Source organism: Lissotriton helveticus, chromosome 1_1 (assembly GCF_964261635.1).
Source record: "Lissotriton helveticus chromosome 1_1, aLisHel1.1, whole genome shotgun sequence".
Classification (NCBI taxonomy): domain Eukaryota; kingdom Metazoa; phylum Chordata; class Amphibia; order Caudata; family Salamandridae; genus Lissotriton; species Lissotriton helveticus.
The window spans coordinates 842,698,704-842,720,944 of record NC_136057.1 but is presented as its reverse complement, the minus strand read 5'-3'; the positions used below and the strand labels follow the sequence as shown (position 1 = coordinate 842,720,944).

General features: G+C 43.1%; 1 protein-coding gene across 1 annotated transcript in view; it reads right to left on the bottom strand.

Annotated features, from left to right (window-relative positions):
- Positions 1 to 22,241, bottom strand: part of STAB2 (stabilin 2) — a 944,658-nt gene that overhangs the window by 121,519 nt on the left and 800,898 nt on the right. Inside the window, exon 56 of the mRNA XM_078674824.1 lies at positions 7,868 to 8,017. Within this exon, the coding sequence (XP_078530950.1) occupies positions 7,868 to 8,017 (150 nt within the window). The remainder of the gene's footprint in view (positions 1 to 7,867; positions 8,018 to 22,241) is intronic.

Here is a 22,241-nt window from a genome sequence, read left to right as displayed (position 1 = left end):
TTACTGGGTAGCGATTTGTCTCCCTTTTTAAAAACTGGAATTATTTCCGCACCCTTCCAAGAATTCGGAATGGGTGCACCCTGGGCCACAGAATTGGCTAGCCATGTAAAATACTGACACCATGATTCCCGATCACTTAAAAACACATCGGCAGGAATACCATCCATACCTGGCGCTCTTCCCCCTGTCACACAGTCTAATGCAATACTGACATATTTTATAGTAAATACTTGGCAGCTGTAGAAGACCGTGGGTGGTAGGGTGTAGCTATCTGCAGCTAGGTTACAGGCATACTGGGGCTTGAAGAAATCTATCCACAGGTTTCTTGCAACATTATTTTGTGGGGATTCTGCTGCCACTCCTCTGTCCCACTTAACAATTGCCCAAAATTGCTTTTGATCTTTAGCGGCACAAGCAGATTTCAGGTCAAGCCAATGGTCCTCGTCCCACTGTTTCTTAGCTTTTTTTTGGGCTTTTCTATATATGTCCCTGGCCTCCCTCACTCCTATAATATTCCTAGACCTGAGTGCCGTACTGAGATACTGACGGGCTATTCTACACGATTGGTCATACCACCCTACCTTAGGTAACTTTCTCGTACCCATATTTTGTTTGATTGTTTTCAGAAAGAACCCTTGAAGCCTATTAAAAAAATTAATGTGAGCCTCTGCCATAATTCCGGAGAAATTTGGTTTATTGCTGTGTAATTTTAGATTATTTACTTCCTCGGCCACTACTCTCTTAAGATCTTCAATTTTCTCTGGATCTTCTACCAATCTACCCCATTTTACATGGCGCTGATTGTTTGAGGAAACTATATCTAGGGTCACCTTGTCACCCCTCTGACTTGATTCTCTCGATCCTAAATTAATTTGGAAATCCATGCAAAGAGGATTGTGGTCACTTTCAATTCTACTTTTTACAATCATATCTTGCAGTCTATGCCATTCCCTGATATCCACCAGGAAGTAGTCTATTCGGCTGGTTGACCTTCCATTATCAAATGTATTACTCCCTTGGAGATCTGATGGAGTACACCCATTTGCTGCTTTAAGACCCCTTGCTAAGCATAGACTCTTAGTTTGAATAGCCACCGCGGACCATCTCTTAACCACGGCCAGTTCAAGTTGGGGAACTCCCCATTTACTATCCTCCTCTGAGGCCAGAATCTGGTCCTCTTGTCCTAGAGGTTCAAAAGTGGTGTTAATGTCACCCCCTACTATAATAGATAGCAGGGTTGGCAGCAATTCAAGCTCTTGGTCAAGTACAGATATTACTTCCGATGTGTTCCCACCCCCTACCCCCCTGGCATAAATATTGAAAATGGCCATCCCTTGGCCATTAGCCCACATGATGTTAACTGGTAATATATCACTTGATAGGAGGTTCCTTTGCTGGATTTTACAATCTAATGATTGACGTACCCAAATTATCAAACCTCCAGATGGGCGCCCTTTAGAATTTTTTATAGCCGGGATGTAGAAGTTAAGAAACCCTAGCCGGTAGACTGGACTCAGTGACCATGTTTCCTGGAACAATATAATGTCATGTTGGTCAATGAAGTCACACCATTCTGGGGAAGTCAGTTTATTAGCTATTCCGGCGAGATTCCAAGAAAGGAAAGTGAGCCTAGTTTTTTCTATAATTAGACCTGCATGGTCAAGAGGTGTCAGCCTGTCTTGTCTCGGAGACACCAAAACGTCTTCGGGGTCTAAATTAACAGGGGGTGGACTAATGAATCAGAACAAGAGACTATACACCCTTGACCAGTATTACTCTCCAAGTTTCTCAAAGTCAACTGTACAGGGACTTCCCTATGTGGCCCTATTTTGCTTAAAGTGAGTAGTCTCCTCCTTCTTACTAGGGGCGCAATAGGCACACTGCCCTTATCAACGGTAGTACAGAGGCTGTCACGCGCTATCAAATCATTACATTCGGTGATTTCACCCCAACCAAGTCAATCACATTCATTAAGATTGGATAGTGCTGAAAACCTATTGTCAAGGCTCAGGCCCCAATCACTATTTTGGCCACCCCTTCCCCTTCCCTTTGTTACCAAATTCCATTTAGTCCTCAATATACCTGGATTCAGATCAATTCATCTTCTAGGATAGAAGAATTCAAGAGTAAGTGGAACTATGTCTGCAGTTCTACGTTGGGGGCGGAACAAATTTGGCAGGATGTTAGGGAGTGCATCAGGCCCTGAGAAGTTTAACACTACACAGTCACCCCCACATTTTTTTGGGCTATTCCCTACCCAGTCAACTCTTCTTGCCATGACTAAATCCCCCGCTAACTGCTGCTTGCCCCACGGGGATATTACCATATTGTTAGATAACCAATGTGATGCTTTACTTAGCAAAGAGGGTGTAGATTCCATCTGGCCAGGTTTTAAAGGTGGTACATTGGCCAAGACCAAGACAAGGGGAGAGGCCTCTAGAATGAGCTCTACTGGACCTTTCTCTGGACCTTTCTCTGGATACGAAGCAGTTTGTCCCGCTAGCCTTGCTGAGAGACCTTCTTCAGGTAGTACGTAGTCCCCTACCTCTTGATGATGAATAGGGAGAGGATTTGGTGCTGTTGTCTCTCCACCCCCCACCGTAGGCCCCATGGGTGCTCTTTTTGGCTCAGCTCTACACGCCACTTGATTAGGTATGTCCCCCACCTCCTCAATGGTCTTTTTTAAAAGCCCCCCTAGTCTGTGGACCTCTTCTGTTAATTGATCAATTTTTACTACCAATGGTTTGATAATGCCCTTTATCTTTAAATCAAACATGCTCGCTAATTTCTTAAGCTGATCATCTCCCAGGAATGTACTCCCCCCGTTCTCCCCCCTTCCTTCATCCATATCGCATTTCTTTTTTGGCGGTGAGGCTAGTCTTTTTCTACTTGAACGTAGCCCACCTCGTTTGGGAAGACCCTTATTGCACCCTCTGGTGGTTCTAGGTGCCAGTACGGGCACTGGGGGCGGGGAATTTTCCTCTGCTGTATCTGGTTTGTCCTCATCTACGTTTTCGGACACAACAATTGCTAATACATTCTGTGTGAGAATCTCATTATTGGTCTGGTCAAACACAAAAGTGTCATTACTAATGTCTGGATCCAATAAATCTACTCCAGTAGGATCAGGCAAGGTGGTAATGGGTGAGAGGCTCAGGCCCAGTGAGGACCTTCTCTCGCTATTAATTTTTGCAACAACCTGAACTAAATAGTTATCCATGGTGTTATTAGGTACAGTGGGAGTCTTTTGCTTCGACATAATGGCCTGATCTAATATGTAAGACTGCTTACAACTTAATATTATAGGGTTCGAGAATAGATAGCAGTCCCAAGATGTGCAAAAAGTTCAAATCCTCCACAATGATGCAACAGTTTTCAAAAATTTAGCAAGGTGCAAAGTAGTGCAACTCACGAGATTTTCGGGCAGGGGATTTGGCCCAGACCAGTAGCGTCCTGTCTCGGACTGTCTAAGACTGTCCGCCCTTTGTCCGGACCTCGTCCGGGCGCTCCAGCGGGCGACTCGCGGGGCGAGAGGCGTTCCTGTCCTTTATCGCGCCTCCGGGCGCTCTGGTGACGTCACTCTTGCGCCACAGCTGCGTCCGCCGGGGCACCTGGGAAATGAAGTCCCAGTGTCGGCGATGGTGCTGGCGGGGCGCGAGAGCAGAGAGCGACGAGCCGTTCCCCTCACGGCAGACGGTGATGGCTAGAGTGCAGAGTTTTTGGCCGTTCCCCTCACAGCAGTCAGGCAAGTCCTTGGATTCTCTTTTGTCCAAAACGAGCGTTCTGTAGTTGCAGTTATATAGTGCCTTCATGCCCCTGAAGGGGTGCGGGAGTGCATTAGTGGATGGGTAACCCTCTACACTGCGGGGAGTGCTCGGTTGGATGGGTGTTGAATTGGTGTGGCCTAGGTGGGAAGCGGTTTGATGTTGTGCATGATTGACCAAAGTGGTGCTCTTATCCTGAGTAGTGCAAAAGGGTATAATGAGAAGAAGAGGAGTGACACATTGAATGTGCATTTTACATGAAATTATAGCTGGGTCGAGGTTGACTCCTGCTCCAGCTCCTGGCAGCTTTATCTCCGGATCATGTCTTCTACGGCTGTTGAATAAGTTGGATCTTGTAGGCCCTTGTCATCTGCTCTGGCTCTGCAACTCTGTCTATTGTCTCATGATTTAAGTTTCAGCAGATTTTCTTCTGCTTCTATTCTCTTTAGTTCTGTCTTTTAGTTCTTCACTGCCCTGTTTCCCTATTTTACTCTCTACAGTCAGGGCTGGACTGGAAGCCACAAATGAGCAAAACTGTTTAAAGAAGTGCCACAGCACAGGAGGCCTTCATAGGAATGGGTCAATGGTGACATGTTTGTGTCATGGCAAGCCCTGCTGCTCTGAAAGCAGCCCCTTAGCCTGCAGCCCACCAGGAAAATGCCAGAACTACTGCGCAATGGCCAGCCCTGTCTACAGTTGTGTCCTAGAGGGAGGGGTATGGACTCGCATGAGTAAGGTGACTCCTCTAGCTTTTGCGTGCCAGTGTCCTGGTCTGACTCTCTGCATCTCTGTCTATTATTCTTGCTTCTGCAGCTGTCTCTGCAGTACAGGTAGCCATAATAAATGCTCTTTTGCATCAACCTGGAAGAACCTACCCTAGGCATGTAATGGTTACAGGGCAAAAATGCAAATGGTCTCGGGAATCCCCTGAGGGCGACAGAGGACCAACTCACAGGCATACACTGGTTAAAGACAAGTGTGGCAAATCATATGAAGATTTTTGGCAGCAGAACAACCCACAGGCAGGCACTCGGTACAGGCTTATATGGCAAATGATACATTTGTCACACCCAGTGGTGAACCTGGATTCAGCCTGGATACCAACCTCCCCCTTACGCAGCACATCGACAAAATAACCAAAAACGGCCTGGTACCAGCGCTCTTTTCTAGAGAAAGTGAAACTGTTTTTTTCCAGTGAGGGGCTTCAGAACTGCTGTTCAAGCCCGTGTACTCTCATATCTGGATAGTGGTAACTCTCTGCTCCATAGCCCCCAGACTCCACACTGGCACCCCTTAAGAGCATCCTTTATTTCTAATTTTTTTATGTATGTTTATTTCGGAGGTCCATATTTTAACACTGACAGTGTAGGAAATTGAGGCTACTAGTTGTGTAACCTGCGCAAGTAATAAGTACACAGTTCTCCTTACTGGGAACCAAGCACCCCTTTGTAGAGTTATACTCTCTCAGGGCAGAGGGGCAGAGCGGCAGAGCAGTCCAAGGCCTACTCAGGGAGGTGGTGTGGGCTAGTAAACTCTGTTCTCTGGCACACAATAGAACTTAATAAATTATTGTCCAGCCATTGCATTTTCTTCAGAAAAGGAAAAGTACATTTATTACACACACAATGAAATACTTATTTATAATATGTTCAGAGGCAGATGGAAAATACCATAGATGACTTTTCATAATCAATTCTGACCCCTTGAAGGGGGTCACACAAATATATACTGTAAGTCTATTGGCTTGGTCAAAGGGTCTAAATCAACAAACTACATGTTAAAGACATAATTTTGCAAGTAAATGCAATCATGAATAATAATAATAATCATGTGTAAATGCACTTACTACTGTCAAAGAAACGTGCACTTTTGATCAAGAAACACTGTTATAATTATTGTGTCTATAAATCTTTTCAATTTATCACAACATATATCTGTATTTGTAGACTTTTTAACCATAAAAATGCAATCATAAAATACATTTTGGCCTGCAACTTTAGACTTAGGCCCCAAGAGAGTGCTTCAATAGATGTACCTTTTTATACATTTTCAGATCACCATAATTGGAGAGCATACAATCAGCCCTGGGGGAGCAGCACTTCCAGCGGTAGAGCCTAAGTTCCAGACTGGGGAGTGCTTTGTAATATTTGGAAAATTCCAGAGGAGTCCTGGTTTTCAGGACACCACAAACATAGGGAAAGTAACTAAAACAAGCATTGGCTTAGCCAATAGGTCTCGCCTTTGATACTTTATAAGTGTTTAGCCAGAGCATGCCTTTTCCACTTAAATGCCTTTACCACACATGCAATGTCTTCAAACTAGTTGTAGAGCAGTGCGGCTGCTGTGCAGCATGTTGAAAAGTTATAATAAAGTGATATAAGCATTGTTTACCTTATATATAAATAAGTAGACATAATGGACAATTGAATGACCCTATTAAAAAAATTAACATATACAATGTCTTCTACTTTTTCTCTCACAACTTTTTCCTGATGTTTCAATGCTTCTTTGTCATAGTTTTTTAATGGATTGGGGACATAAATAATGGGAGAGTGTAGGTTGGGAATTAGTACTTGAATTACAACATGAGCAGCAGACGGACACTAGTGAAGAATCAACAGATGCCAGATTCCGAGGGTAGACTGAGGTGATGCTGAGGTGGTGGTGTGCAGGTGCAGAGGTGATGCTGAATGATACTCAGGTGGTGCTGAGTGATACTGAGGTGGTGGTGGGGTGGTGCTCATGTGAAGCTGAGGTGGTGCTGAGTGATGCTGTTATGGTGCTGTGCTGAGGTAGTGCTGCGCTGATGTTGAAGTGGTGCTGTGTTGGTGCTGATTTACTGCTGAGATGGGGCTGCGCTGGTGGCAGTGCACTGATGTGCAGGTGGTGATGTGCTGATGCTGAGATGGCGCTGATGTTGAGGTGGTGCTGAGGTGGTGCTGCACTGATGCTGAGGTAGTGCTGCATTAATGCACTGGTGCTGAAGTTGTGCTGCGCTGATGCAGCGGTGCTGCGCTGGTGCTGTTTTGATGTGGAGGTGATGCATGAGGCGGATTCAAGACTACGCAGTCTTCAATAGCGCACAATGAGGGCTGCTGAGCTAAACTTTGGCACTAAGCTCTTACAATTTTACAACTGAAGCACTGTTGCAACCCAAGCTCTCTCTCTCTCTCTCTCACTACCTGCTGAATTTGCCTCACCATTCATTTGCTACCTCCAGCCTCCACCTATCTTCTCTCTCTTTCCACCTCTGTTCCTCTACCTCACCGCTCTCGCTACCTTATTCCTGTATTTCCACCCCTCCTTCTCTGCCTTCTTTTCTCAATATATCATTTCCTTGTCTCGTTCTATGTTGACCTCTTTATTTCTGATCAGTCTCTCCTTATCTCAGCTCTCCGCCTTGTCTCATTTTGTAACCTCCCATGAGGACACCTCCCTGTTACATGTGTTGTTACACAATAGGCTTTAATACAGCATCCAAACACTATTTGCTCAAATAGCTTTGTCCTGCCTGTTGTTGCAGGCAGGACATGCTCTCTCCTACTATTTTTTTGTATCGTTATAGTACGGGCGCCAAACACATTAGCAATGCAACAGGTCTCGCATTTACGAGAGATTAAGCTATTGGCATTGTTAATGGCAAAGCCTTTTATTTATCTGTTTTAAAAACAACAGATAAATGAAATGCAATATCATTTACAATGCCAAAAGCTCAAACTCTCTTAAATGCGAGACCTATTACATTGCAAATGCTTGTTTCTTGACTGAGTTACCATTCAGCCAAAGCACAAAAGCCCGTCATCCCTTCAACCACCTCATCACTTTAGGGACAGCCCTAGTAACTCTTGAAAGATGGAGCGTGATCATTGGTGCTTCTCTTGCGAATGGTTGTGCAACTATTGGTACGTCTAAGGTAGAATTATTTTTGCTGAAGCAGCATATTTCGCAGCTTTGATAAATCCTGCTGAAAATCTATAATGAGTAACTATGCATATTATGCCATGGTCTTATAATCTCAAAATTCAAGAGCCCGTATTATAAAAACAGTTACAACTACTAATCTCACCCTGCTTTCTGAAATTGAGAAATAAAGGCAAACTTACATTTACACTCCGGCCCAAACCTTCCGGGCAGGCACAGCTCGCAGGAAGTTCCATTGAAGCCACTGTTACACGCGCATTCTCCGGTCCCAGTGACTCCATCGTTGCACACGCCTCGGCTGTTACAAGGGGACTCCGGGCCGCCGGGGCAAGCTACAGCACAAAAATATGTTCAGCAAATTCATACCATTCCTGTCATTGTGAGCTGTCAATGAATAATACCACATTTTAATGAGAACCTCTGGTTAGCGGTATCACCTTAGCCCGTAAGAAATTGAGAATTGTTTTGAATTGACAACCCAGGACATTCGAGTCCTCAATCTATTTGGAGATATTGTATCCAAGACCGAGTGCTGGATCGGCGTTTCCAGAAGAGGAATAGAACAGTAATGCACACTTAAATTACATTTGTGCAGGATAGCAAAAGTGTCCTTCCAAATTCTAGCTCAGATAAGTGGATGCATGTTCTGCATTTTTGGACAGTTTTGTGTGTCACTCAAGATTTTTAGCCTACAGAATTAAATACGTTTGGGGGTTGAACACATATCAAGAGGAACGGGTTGCTTTTCTATAGTGTCTCTAGGATGAGAGGTTGGTACCTCGTCTTCTCTTTCTTTGTGAAATGGATGTAGGACATTATTAATGAACAGTTAGCAAAGGTGAGTTTACTTTTTTGCAGCCTCGGAGTGTGAAGAGGAGGTATGCAGGGGTTCCCTGGTGAGTCCACCTGTGCAGTGTATATTGGCATTTGAAGCTTGCTTTGCCTTCAGTGGAGGGCAGGTGTATGTTTATTCTAATAGATGAGATGTCATTATTTTTTTCATGATCTGGGGGGGGGCCGAGTGCTGCCTTCAGGGGTGTGTGTGTGTATTTGGGTACTTCAATTAGGAGACTATTTATTGCAGGTAGTTTGTTGTTGAGTCTTATGGGTGAATTGCTTTATTTGTCTGGAGAATGTCTAGACAGTGATTGATGGGTTTGGTTACTTCAGCTTATTGTGAATCAAATGTAAAGGCACAGTTGAGCATGGAGATGAAGGATTGCTTTTCATACAATGCTGACGTGACGGTTTTGCTGGGTGTTGTTATACAGTTTAACAGTAGTAGTTGGTTTGGAGAAGCCGATGAAGACGGCATTCCCAGTCAGCTGTCCTAGCATCATTGTGAGGGACTTGGTGGGCCAGGATATACTTTATTTTCTGAAAAGTGACTGTTCAGTATTTTATTTAAGCATGCTCTGAGAGGAAATTGTTAGATTTTGCACCTGGTGCAGAGTGTTTGGAATGTAGAAGAGTCACCTAGAATGAAGAAAGTAGAGTGATTAGAATGTGCTGACATTTAAAAAGCCGCCTTATCGACCAGTCCTTTGGTGGTTCTTCTCTATGCAAATAAAGATATTTGTAACTAACTACTGATTCACCTCTTATGTGGAGGAGTCGATTCATCAAGGGACGATGTGGGACAAGCTTGTGCAGGCTACAAGGGCCTCCATTGCCACCATCCGGGCTGTCTTGCTGGGCAGGCTGACAGCCCCCCCCACAGGATTGACACTGATCAAGTTTGCAAGTTATAGCTATGATCTTGTGAGGGAACTGCATTTTTAAAGTAAGCTGAAACACATTAATGGTGCATTTAGTAAAAAAAAAGAAGCATCGTAGATAGGTTTTAAGGCACAAGTGCAATAGACGATGACAGACTACCACACCGCACAAGGCCATCTAAACACTCACCCCGGGCTCTGACAACCTTGGCCGCCTTAACAGCATTATAGGCCCCCGGGCAAAGCAGTGAAAGGGCCCTGCCTATACCACCACTCACAGGAATAAAATGTAAATTATCAATAAAATTGATTAGCATGGGGCCCGTAAACTTGTGGGGCCCCTGGGCAGCTGCACAGTGTGCCCATGCGTTAAGACGGCTGCTGACAACAGCTTTCTGTACAGAGAGAAGGCTCAGCAAGCTTAGTAAGCCTCCGCTTGAAGATTGGGATACCATGAAGCAAATGCAACGTGACCTTGGGACGCAAGGGGCACGTAAACATGGTGGCCAAATTGTGGAAAATAACACAAACTTCATTTGAAAACTGGATAATTCCAAGCAATGAATATGACAATATTGGCTCCTAAACACATAAATAGTGTAGGGACTACACAATAAAAAACTGATCACTGGATGGATAAAAGAAAGCTTGCCAAGATATGCAATATAAAAACACAGTGAGATATTTTCACTGCGTGCCACAACAGGCTAGAGTGCTGAGGACCAGAGGCCTCATTTATGAAAAGTGACGCATCGCTGCGTGAAAACAGCGATGCGTCACTTTTCACTGCGCCCTCCTTGCGACACCAATGATGCGTCATATTTACAGTATGACGCATCATTGCGCAAGGAGTTACAGATACATCAGTATTTCTGACGTATCTGTATGGCGCAAAAGTGACGCATTGCTGGAGTGTGTCACAAAAGTGACGCAACTCCAGCAATGTATCCTTTCACGTGGGGCAAGCCCCATCTGAAAGGGCCTGCGTCAGTCTTATGCCTGCTGTGAGGCAGGCGTAAGAAATTGATGCATCTGTGTCCTAGAAGTGGCGCAGTGAAATCTCATAGATTTCACTGCGTCACTTCTACGACCCTTTCTTGCGTCAATACGCCCCCCTTGCATACATTATACCTGGCGCAGGTATAATGTGGCGCAGGGGTTTACAAAGTGACGCATCTACCTAGATGCGTCACTTTGTAAATATGGCGCAACAAGGCGCATTTTTTACGCCACTGGTGCGTCACAAAAAGTGATGCACCAGCGGCGTAAAAGTGACGCACAGCCTCATAAATGAGGCCCCCGGAGTTTAGCAATACAAGGTGGATTAGTGAACCCACTGGAGCATCCTTGAAGGAACAGCCATACTAGAACTGTATAGTTTTGACCGTTTATGAGGACACAAACAACAATATTGTTACATGAAATCATATAGAATAGTCATAGAATAATTGTAGTGTATCGGATTAATCTTTTGTTATTGCTTTTTATGTTGTTTTAGATTGTTGTTGTAATGTTCTGTTAGATAATTATATTTAGTTTGTATAGTTCTATCATTAAGGGCCTTGAACATGGCTGGTGCCAGCATGTCCCATGCACATTTGTTCCTTTCCTTAACTAATAAACCATTGTATCCATGGAAATACTGAAAAGCATTATTTGATTCTTACCTATAGCGATTGGGGTGAGAAATTCTCCCCAACTAGAAAACAGGACAATCTATATTATAATGTAGGCATTAGGAGGAGAAATATGTATGAACACTGTTGGACTTGGCCCTTCTGGCAGGTTCACCCCTAAACTTTTTGCTTTGGTATGTGACTTGGTGTTAGTTATTTTGGGCTTCTGCGCACTTTAACACTGTGTCCCAGTGTAAAGTGCGTGCGCACTCTGAGTGCATGTTGTAAGATTGGCCTGCCCTCCCATAGGAATGTATGGGGAATGTGTGTGTCCATGGTAGTTCCTGATGCGTGGGGAGTGCAGGGTCAAGTTTGGTATGCGCGAACTTGTGAGAGTAAATGCTGTGCGATGATGTGTGCAGATTTACTGTGTCTAGTGTGGAAGTGCCACTTATAGAAATTGGCATGTCTGTGTAATAAAGATTAATTGACTGTCTGGCTTTTGATTGGCTGGAGCTGGCTGGTGTGCCTGGCTCCAGGAGTCAGGATGTGTCTGCCCCGGTGGTGAATGGAGAGATCTGCATGTTGATGTGAGGGAGGGGTGCACCTGGGACCTGAATAGGGCTGGGCTTTCCCTACACAATGCTGGCTCCGCCCCTGTGGTGCGACCGATGTCCCTAGCCTGTCCTGTGAATAGGGAGAGGGGCTGAGCACAACAGAGTGCTCCAGAACCACCTGCGTCTGGTTTTACCCCCACCCTGCAGCCAGAGACAAAGGAATATGTGTATGAAAGAGGGGCTGTGACCCCATGAAAATGTTCTTCTGTGTCCTAAATTGAGGGGGGCCTGCTGCTGGGTGCCAGGAGGACCGCCACTGGGGACTGCCTCCCTGCCTGGAGAGCCCTGTGAGCTGGCCCCTGGGCCCAGCCTCTGCCCCCCCTGCCTTCCTAAGGACTTTTTGCTGAACTTTCCCTGGACTTTGGGGACCCTAGCACTTGGGAGCGCTTTGCTTTTATTTCCTTATCCTTACGGCGGCATTGTGGTTTCGAGCCTGAGAGGCTCCAACGACTGGGGCATTTTGTATCTCGAGCCTGCAGGGCTCCCACGTTGATCTGAGGGCACAATTGTTTCAGAGCCCATGAGGCCCCCACGTTGCTTTGGGCCCTATTGTTTCTAAGAGCCCAGAGGAGAGCCAGGAGGCACGCTGGTGCCAGGCTCAGTTCTCCAGCTGCCCTGCACTTAGTGGGCAGCTGCTATGTTTAGGCCCTGAGAACCCTTGCGCATTCTTCTTTGGCTGCCCGCGCAGCCAGCCCAGACATTCTGGACATTGGGCCTGTGAGCCCCTGAGATGCCAAGTTGGCCTGGGGTCAGTTCTGTGATCTTTTGCCAATTGTGATACTTGTCTAATGTGATATATGCATTACCTTTTTGCCTATACCTCTAAATGTGTGTTCATGCTTAGAAGGTTACTTTGCCTAGTATAGGTTATACTAGTGAGTTTGTGTCTCTGCATGATCTAGGCCTAAGGTTATGAGGATTGCGTAGTGTGTACCTACCTTGTACCGGTAGTTACTGGTTGTGTTCTACAAGTGTTATCTTGTGCTACAAATATTCTACATTCTAAGTACTATTTCTACCAAGTGCTGATTCTGACAGTGGCCCACGTGGCCCTGTCCTATATACATAATCCCCTGTAAATATTGCCCAGTGCCAGTTGGCACAGTGTACCTGTGTGATTATGATCTAATGTGTTTATGGTAATACACAGGCTATTTTTATATATAACCTTGCGTGGAGTTCCTTTTTGTGGTGTACCTAGTGTGTTGCTGCTGTGTGTGTGTGTTGCGCAAACGCTTTACAACATTGCCTCCGGGATAAGCCTGTCTGCTCGTGGCAAGCTACCACGGGGGTGAGCAGGGGTTATCTTTGGCGCGTAACTCCCTTGCCCTGACTAGAGTGTTGGTTTCTCCATGGCTTTGGTGCAAGCCTTAGCCAACCAGAAATCCCATTTCTAACAAACACATTGAGAAATTCCACTCAGGAATATATATTCACCGAAAAAAACAAAGGTTAAAGTGACATTATAGATAGGTGAAAATGTCAGTTTAAAAAGTAAAATTTTAAATAAATAAAAACACTCAGGTTCACTTGTTACAGTTTTCTGAGCTAACTAGAACTTGTCCCCCCACCATGCTCTTCTTATGTCATCACAGACTGCATCAGTCAAGACATGTTCATGACATAATTGATGAACACACTGGCATGGTTAGAGTGCAAGTTATAGTTATCTCAGTTAAGGAAGTAAGTTAAGTTAGTACATTTTAAACGAGATCTTCACCTAACTATGATGTCACTTTAACTTTTGTATTGTTCAGTGAATGTATATATATATATATATATATATATATATATATATATATATATATATATATATATTGCATCCAGTCTCTCTCCCTCACAGAAAAGAGTGTGACACAGCTCCGGGGGTTAGAACTCGACTTTATTGGATCTTGAAGCGCTGGCAATTCAAAAGGTCCCTGAAACGCTAAGGCAGATGCGTTTCGGACTTTAATTGAATAAACAATAACTGACATATTCAAGTTTTTTCTTTTTGTTTTTAATGTTAATTTTTGTTGTATTTCAACACCTAAATACTTCACTTTAACAATCGTTTTTCCCAGACAATATACATATATACACACACAAATAAATACATATATAATATAGAGTGAGTGATAAGAAAAGGGCACATGTAAACATATAATGCTGTGGAGTTTTGAGGGTTTTAACTAATATAAAAACACAATCATATAGAGAGAGGAGGCAGAATTTATTTTACCTTATAAGGGGGACATCCCCTTCATCTCTCCCTGGTCTCTTTTTTTTTTTTTTTTTTTTTCTTTTTTCACCTCAGTTGCCGATCCCCCTAGCGCCAAGAAACCGCAAGGTGGACGCTGCGCTCTACAAGTATTTTAAATTAGAAATTAAATTAGAAATTAGAAATTACAGAGCTTCGGTTTTAGTTGCTGTATGGCTGCAGTGGCGAAAATACACCAACCAACACAGTTTGGAGGCATCACTGGATGTATTGAAGTCCCTTCACTGCAATGGGCTTTATCGGTGGACTTCATCGCCCAGAATGCAGTGCAGCAGTAATAGCGCTAGGTGCAACTGTGAGGCATCAGAGTGGTCAGAGATCACATGACAGGGAGTGGTCACCTATTTAACAGCAGTACAACGGACCCCTGGTTACACCAAGGACACTGAAATGGGCACTGATGAGGACAATTAACTATAACTATAACTTGGGCCCCCATCATGCACTGCCTATGACCTCACATGTTACCATGGGAACTGCAATACTTATTAGTAATTTGAAAAACACTGTTCTTTAAATCTAATGAGCTATGTCATCAATGATATCATTTAACATGCCATGAGTGATTTAATATTTGCGGGCATAGCAGTCCATGATGGGCACAGGACGAGTCGGTCCAATGAACGTTTTCTTTGGAAATGTTTTGTGAAAATCGATCAAATGGTGTCAAAAATGTAAGCAAAACAAAAAACGGTATCCCTATGGAAATTCTGACCTATCCTTACCCCTTTTACGAACCCCAAACATTTAGAAATATATTTTAAATTATTTACAAAATGTTCTTCAGTGAAAGTGTTCAAATCTTCCATTTAAAACTATGTTGATAAATTGCAAATAAATATTTTAAGCTAAATCTCGTGTTTGTGCCATAGACTCCAATTATGTTAATGTATAATATATTTTTGTAAAGTAATTTTGGCAAAAGATGTTTTGGAAAACAGAGTTATACCATGCTGCCCTTTTTAAAAAAAATATAGTTGAGTTAGCAGCTTAAAAGATATATTAAAAGCTAATTTGCACTGTCGAGTAGTTGAGAAGAGCTGCTAGGATTGAAGCATAACTATCCAGTACAATGTTCAGACTGGCTTGCAGGAATTGCCTCATTTATGGCTCCTTTAATTCCTGCTATATTTATGAGGATGTTGCTGTTAAGTAGGCAACAAAGGGGACAGGAATGGAGGATGAGACAGGTAATCGGCGGGGTCTCACATATCAACATCCATGCTGTCCCTTCAGTTTGAGGCTGCACTTATCCATCTACTCCTCTAGGTGTCTGATGCCCTATATCATTGCAAAGAAGCCTCTACTAACCATTCTTGGTCGAAGATAGATATGGAAATTGGAGTTGAAAGCATAGTACTTTAAGGAGAGCCAGAGGTACTTTATTTCAGGGCGAAAGTGGAGTTTAAGCATGAGTGAATAGTGTGGTGAGACATCCTCAAATTAATGTATGAATTAGGTGAGTTCAGAGATGGAGAGCAGTTTCACAAACTAGTTCCAGCTGGAGAGGACTAAAAGATAGAAGTTTTCAGACACCATTCATGGTTGTTGTATAATCTTTAGAAGTGCCTCTTGCGAGACAGTATCAAAGGCCACCGACAATTTGAGCATTATGAATATGATTGGTGAACCTTCATCCGCAGTAGCCACCATGACCTGAGTATTGGCATGTTTTGGAAAAATCCAACTGTTTGGTGTCCGGCATGTGATAAGACTTGGCACACTGCAAGAGTTGGGAGCCTTGCATTTTTCCATATATTTTGCGCCACATGGGAGCTAGGTTTGCTGGTTCAAATATTTTTGATTAGGGGAGTTAAAAGGGATTCCCTGAATGCTTAAACATGTGCCCAGAGCTGAGAAAGCAGTTTCTGATAACTGGTTTAAACTTGTTCACAAAATATCCGTCTTTGCCAGCATTCCATCCATGGCCTGAGAAAGCCTGTAATGGTTTCATTGCCAAGGCATGTGGTTAAAGCTGAGTCTGTTAGACCAAAGGTACCTGTTGCTTGTAACGCGAGGTCAATAGCTCTTAGTTGCAAGGTATAATTTTTGTTTTAATGAAATACTTCTTCACAGATTATAAATTCAGCATTCAGTAAGGTCCTACTCTATCAAATGTTTTAATTCAATGGATTCTGGTTTACAGTCTGTGAATGGATTATGTCGATTTGATAGTGGTGATATTCTGCCATGGTTTTTGCCCTATATAACATTGTACGAATCTGTACTACACTTACACATATCTATAAAGTGTGATTTTTTATGTTAAAGTTGACCATAGTTAATGATTTGCACATTAAGTTAGCCACAGTTAATGAGGGCACAGTTTGAGTAACTGATGTTAAACTAAATGCATTTTTTCTTTTTCTCTTGTTTCAGGAGCCAAGTTGCAGTAGCTAATTAGAAAGTTGCAAATGTTTTGTTTTCTGTGAGAATTGTGTATCTGTGTGGTTCACAGAGAGCTGAATAATGAATCTCCACACCTGTGCCTGGTACAAGTTGACTGTGATGTATCATCTTGCAAGAAGATATCTCTTGCAGGGCCCCACACATGGAAAACATCCACCGAGCGATGTCTGGTATGAAGCCTGAAAATGTCTTATTGTGTAATATTAGATTGTGATTGGTTCTTTTTTTAAGTAGGGAGGGATTGTTCTTCACTGCAAAGAACTGTATGTTTTAATTGTACATTGCTGAGCTATTTAGATTGCAATGCACATTTCCACTTTCTAGAGATTAGAAGTCTCGTTTTGTACTCAAAGAGGTAGACTCTTGAGCAAATCCATTCTCACTTACCCAACTAAATCCTGACTTAATTTTGCCTTAAGAGGCTTTAATTGCTGACACCTTTTGCTTGATTTATCTCATGAATTCCCTTTAGCTTAGCATTTTAGGGAATTTTTCCTTCAAGGGAAACTTAGTTTGCTTGATTTTGCTCTATGACTACTGTTAGCATTTTGCTTTATATTTTCTAACTTTGGATTGATTTGAACTATGTAACTGAGACATTCATGTAACTGACCATTTATCATTGATAATCCTTAATGATTTGAGTTTTATCCTTTGCTAATTTACTAATAAATCTTCATGGTTTGCAAATACACTAGTCTCTCTGCCTTACTTTAGGAGCCTAAAGTGCTTCACTGTTATCGCTGTTTTGTCGATGTTAAACCTCAGCCTGGGACTAACGGTCCAGCCGCTTGAGTGAAGCTTGTATTTGAGTTTGCACCAAGGATATGCACGGTGTAAATACCATCCCAGAGTTACAATAGTGAGACTGTGTTATTGTGGTATTGGTGCCTAGTGAAATTGTGGTTTATTCGAAAAAACTTTATTTGGGCTGTCCGCCCATTAAAGACCCTAAATTGGTACAGTACCTATAAATGTACAGTTTGACAATGTAAAACAGACTATGAAACATATCAATAAAACATTTCACAAATTATTAATAGCAATAGCTAAGGGGCATAAAAATACTTTCCCCCAATTTGTCTCACTATGCTATGCCAGTTTAAAAAATATATTTCATCAATGCACTAACAATACAATAATTAAAACCATATGAGAAAAACATAAATGGATCAGCGATGTTTATCATTTGATGGCCTTGCTTCTAATATACCAACACCAGTGTATATATTTTAATACCGCACAGACAACTACCTGTGAAGATTCTGTGCGTAGGATCTGCATAACAAATCCCACGCTTTTGACAACCTAGTTGTCTGCATAAAGGTATAATCCATGTTTTCCTGGGGCGGGTATAACCTGGACAGAAAAACATGAAGTGCACTAGTGATTCATCAGCTTGTTGGTAAACTGGGTATAGGCTACTTGTTGCAATCGGATGATTCAATTTTTCCAGGAGTAGCATTAGAGGTAAAGTGCTATAGTGAAATTTAAGAAAAAGGGTCTTTGCTGGTTAAGAGTTCATAAAATCCAAGAACGGGCCCATTGAGTGTTAAGTTTAAAGTCTAGGAAAAATTAACTAAGAGAACTCTTCGTTACATTCTGGAATTCTCTGTCATGAACGTGGGCCCAATATGCATCTATAAGTACAGACCTCGACAAAATAGTTGCTAGGGCCGTGGTGGACCAAAATTACCCTAGCCCAATTTAAACAAGGAGCTTTTGGCTATATAATAGCCTTTTCATTTTGGAACAACCAGTCATTGATATCACCTCCACAAAAGCTTCTTGAAAATCCTCCAGGTCACCAGAATATTTCAGCCATATCCAATACAGCAATGGTCTTAATTGGGCCTTGTGTATTATTGAATGTAGGGCCATGTCCCTTCTTAGCTGTATCAACGGTGTACTACTAAGGAGATAGGTCAATGCTCTCAAAAAGTTGTTCTCCGCTACTCCAAGTTTGGTCAAATTAGATGTCACCCACACATCAGCACCATACAGGGCACTGCCCTCTGCTTTATCTGTATAGACCTTAAGAGCAGGGGATATAGATTTAATGCGGGACGTTCTATAGCACCTCAATATTGTAGCGGATTGATGGGATAAATCTAGACATGCCATACATTTTGTGAACATGACCCCTTGATAGTCGGAGACTCTCATCCCCCCAACATTATAGATTCACTGGATGTTTTATGGTGGTTAAGGGTCATACATATGGCTGTGGGGTGGTTTATCGTAAGCCCGCGCTCAGTGCAGAAGTGTTCACATTTATTCAACAGCCGTTGGAGACCCTGGGGGTCTTAGATGTAAAAAGGGTATTTTCTGCAAATAGCAAAAGGGGAGTGTTTTGACCAGCCAAGCATGGGGCATCATTTAGATCATGTTCTACATAGGATACCACATCATTGAGATACAGAGAAAAAAGTGTTGGGGCAAGGACACAGCCTTGGCATACTCCATTGTTAATCTCAATCCAATCTGTCAGCTTCCCTCCCTGGCCCCATTTTACTTGAGCATAGGTGTCCTGATGAAGGCGGACCAACATATTCAGAATATCAAGCTGCACTCCACTATTCCCTAACACAACCCACAGTTTGGCTCTAGTGATTGAATCACACACCGATTTAAAATCAACGAAGACCAGATGAAGACGGGCTTTTTGCATAACCACAAATTTCCAATAAATAAGTAAAAATCTAAAAATCTGGTCAATCGTACGAATCCCTCTTCTAAAAACTGCTTGGAGGGGGGGAAGAGCATGGTGTTCCTCAGTTCAAGAGTCTAATTTGACTAATAATCGACTGTTAAAGACCTTTTGGGCTACGTCTATAGAGCTAAGGGCCCTATTGTTTAGCGGGGAATTGTGCAGGCCTTATTTATAGACCGGCCACTAATTGGGCTGCATTTCAACTGGCAAGGACGGTGGCCCCTTTTAAAATATAAATTTGGCAATTTATTAAAATAGAGGGTCCAAGTCTCAATATATGCCAAAAGAGTTCACCTGGGAATCGGATCCCATCGGGACCAGCTGCTTTGCCTGGAGCAATAGCCTTGACTGGGTCCGTGTCCCTCATCTCCATCTCAAGAGAGCTTGTCAGAGGGTAATCTGCATCCTTAGGCTGCGCTAATCGAGCCACCTTGGAACTCTGATGTAATTGATACAAATCCGAAAAATGGGCATGCCCGACCACAGTTGGAATTGTGTCCGATAGGGATCTTGAAGGACTATCATGACCATTTGCGACCAACTTCCAAAATGTTTCAGAATCTTTAGATACAGCTGCTTCATGGATATGTTCCCATACATTGTATTCCCAACCCTGGAGTGCTTTTGCTTGGGTTACTTTAAACTCCTTCATTTTCAGTCTAATTACAACCGGTTTCCCCAACATAAGGGCCAAACAAAGTCTGTTCTTTTTATTGTTACACAACTTATTATACCGGAGCGCTTGGAATTATTATGGGTCTTTGTCATCATATGGGTACGTGTGAAAAATACAGCCAAGATTTCAAATTGTAGTTTATTAACACACTTCCTGGGAGTTCAATATCTAGGTTAGAAAGGATTGAACTAAAGCTATTTTACTGGGGAACAAACAGGAACTACAAGTGCAATAGGTGGAGTTTTTGCTTTAATGGACAATTAATGTAAAATTTTGGAAAAGGGAGGTGAGCAAGACAAATACCTGTGCGATATTGCATATACTGTATAATATTTGGTAGCATACCATTTTTTGATATATGATGTCAAAACCGTAGCTGTATTGAGCAGCATGAATAGGGTCTTCTGGCTAGTGTCAGGTGCCACGAGTAGCAGGTTACCCACTTGGAGGATAACTTTTTCAGTGCTTCATGAGGGTTTGAAGCTAGAGTGAGAATTGCTTAAATGCTTTGCCAATGAGGGATATATCTGTGTTATTATAAATTTGTGTCAGCAACTTTGTCCATAGCTTTTCTCCACAAAAAGCAAGTGGGTGATATGGTGATAGACTGGTGCATAAAAAGAACAAGAAGCACAAGAACACCTCTGGGCCACTTATTCTGAATATAATTGCTGGCTAGAGTCAAGGCTTATTGCAATTTCTTAGAATTGAAGGAATGTTACTTCTACAGCAAAAGAGGAAACCAATTAACATTTGGTTGCCCACAGTAGAAAAACCAAGAACCAATTTCCAAATGAGCTTGAATTTCACTTGTTCTTTCATGCTGACACAACAAACTATTGTCCCATCACTTGTAAGAACCAATATATATTTTTGCAGAACATGCAAAGGGAAATGTGCAAATAGCTTATTTCTCTAAGTTAGGCGTTTTTAACCAGTGGTCCAAGGACCCCTGGGGGTTCGCAATACACACTCATCAGGGGCTGCTGGGACTGCTTATAAAATGAAATAATATTTTGAGATAAAAGTGTATGAAAATAAAGGAGTAAAATGTAAACTGAAACATTTAAAGCGTTCTGTCAAATGTGGAGGCTAAAAATTAGGGTCGATTAGGATGGCGGACGGACCTGCGTCCGTCCGCCACCCCAGAGTAGGAGGGAACGTCCGCAGGGGCAGCGGCGGTCCCTCCTGTGCAATTAGGATGTGACCGCCAGGGTGGCGGTCACATCCTGTATTTTTAACATTGCGGCGGGTGCTGCTTCAAGCAGCACCCGCCGCAAGGTTAAAAATGAAAGCAGTGCATTTGCATGCACAAAGCGGCAGGCACCTCGAGGTGCCTGCCGCTTCGTGCACGCAAATGCAGGGGGGTACCATAGGTACCCCCCATGTGCACCCCACACCCCAACTTCACCCCTGGGGGCCCGCAACAGGCCCCCAAACAAAAGTCTGTATGCCTTTTCACGGCGGAAATGCCGCCGTGGAAAGGCATAGAAATGCTGACATCCTAATATGCCTGGTGGTGTCTGATAGACACCGCCAGACATGTTAGAGCTTTTCCGCCGCGGTCGGAAAGCGACCGCGGCGGAAAAGCTGCGGACGGTCTTCCTGACCCCCCAGCCATCCTAATCTGGCGGGGGGTCATGTGAAGGCTCCGCAGCGGTTTTTCCGCATCCTCCGGGCTGGCGGACTCTTCCGCCGGCCCGGAGGATGCGGAAAAACCGCTATCCTAATGAGGGCCTAAGTCTGTATCCTCAGATTGATTTGTAGAGCAGTGCAAGGGCATTAAGTATAATATGGTATTTACAATGGGTGGCCTCAATTGAATTAAAAAAAGCTCCAACCTTTCTGTTTAAATAAAAAATTAGATTTTCTTATATTTGTAATTAAATAAAATATTTCATCATGTGTGTATTTGTTTGATGAATGTTTTGTTTCTGTGTTTTTGAGTACTGTTTTTGAGTTAAAATCATCAAAATTGTTGGTGTTTCACCGGCTTCCAGGAATGACTCAGTGGGAATCCTTGGATTCCAATATTGATTTGGGGTGGTGGGAGTCTCGTTTCCAGTAATGATTAGAGTCCACAGAAGTCAAAAGGTTAAGAATGGTGGTTCGGAGCTACAAAATATGTGAATTAATTGAGTTGCTGCTGGGACAAAATCATCTTTCTGGACAATGCTATCATGGATATAGTGAAAATGTGAAAGAAAACACCACGGACCAAGGGTCGTATTCTCAGGCCCCTATTGCCACAGGAACGTCACTTTTTCTGACGTTCCCGTGGAGATAGGGTTGGCGCCCTATTCTCAAGGCAGCATTAACCCACTTAACGTGGCTTTCAGCCATGTTCAGTGGCTTAACACTGCCTTGAGAATAAGGCCCCTTTCACACTAAATTTAGCGTGAAAGGGGCGTTGCGGTGGGCATTCCACCGCAACACCCATTGTGATTGACGCTGCCACCTATTATCAAGGGCGGCGATAATACGTAGCAGCGTCGAACTTGAGAGCAGAAAAATCCTGGTCTTAAGTTGGGAAAATGAGGAGAAATG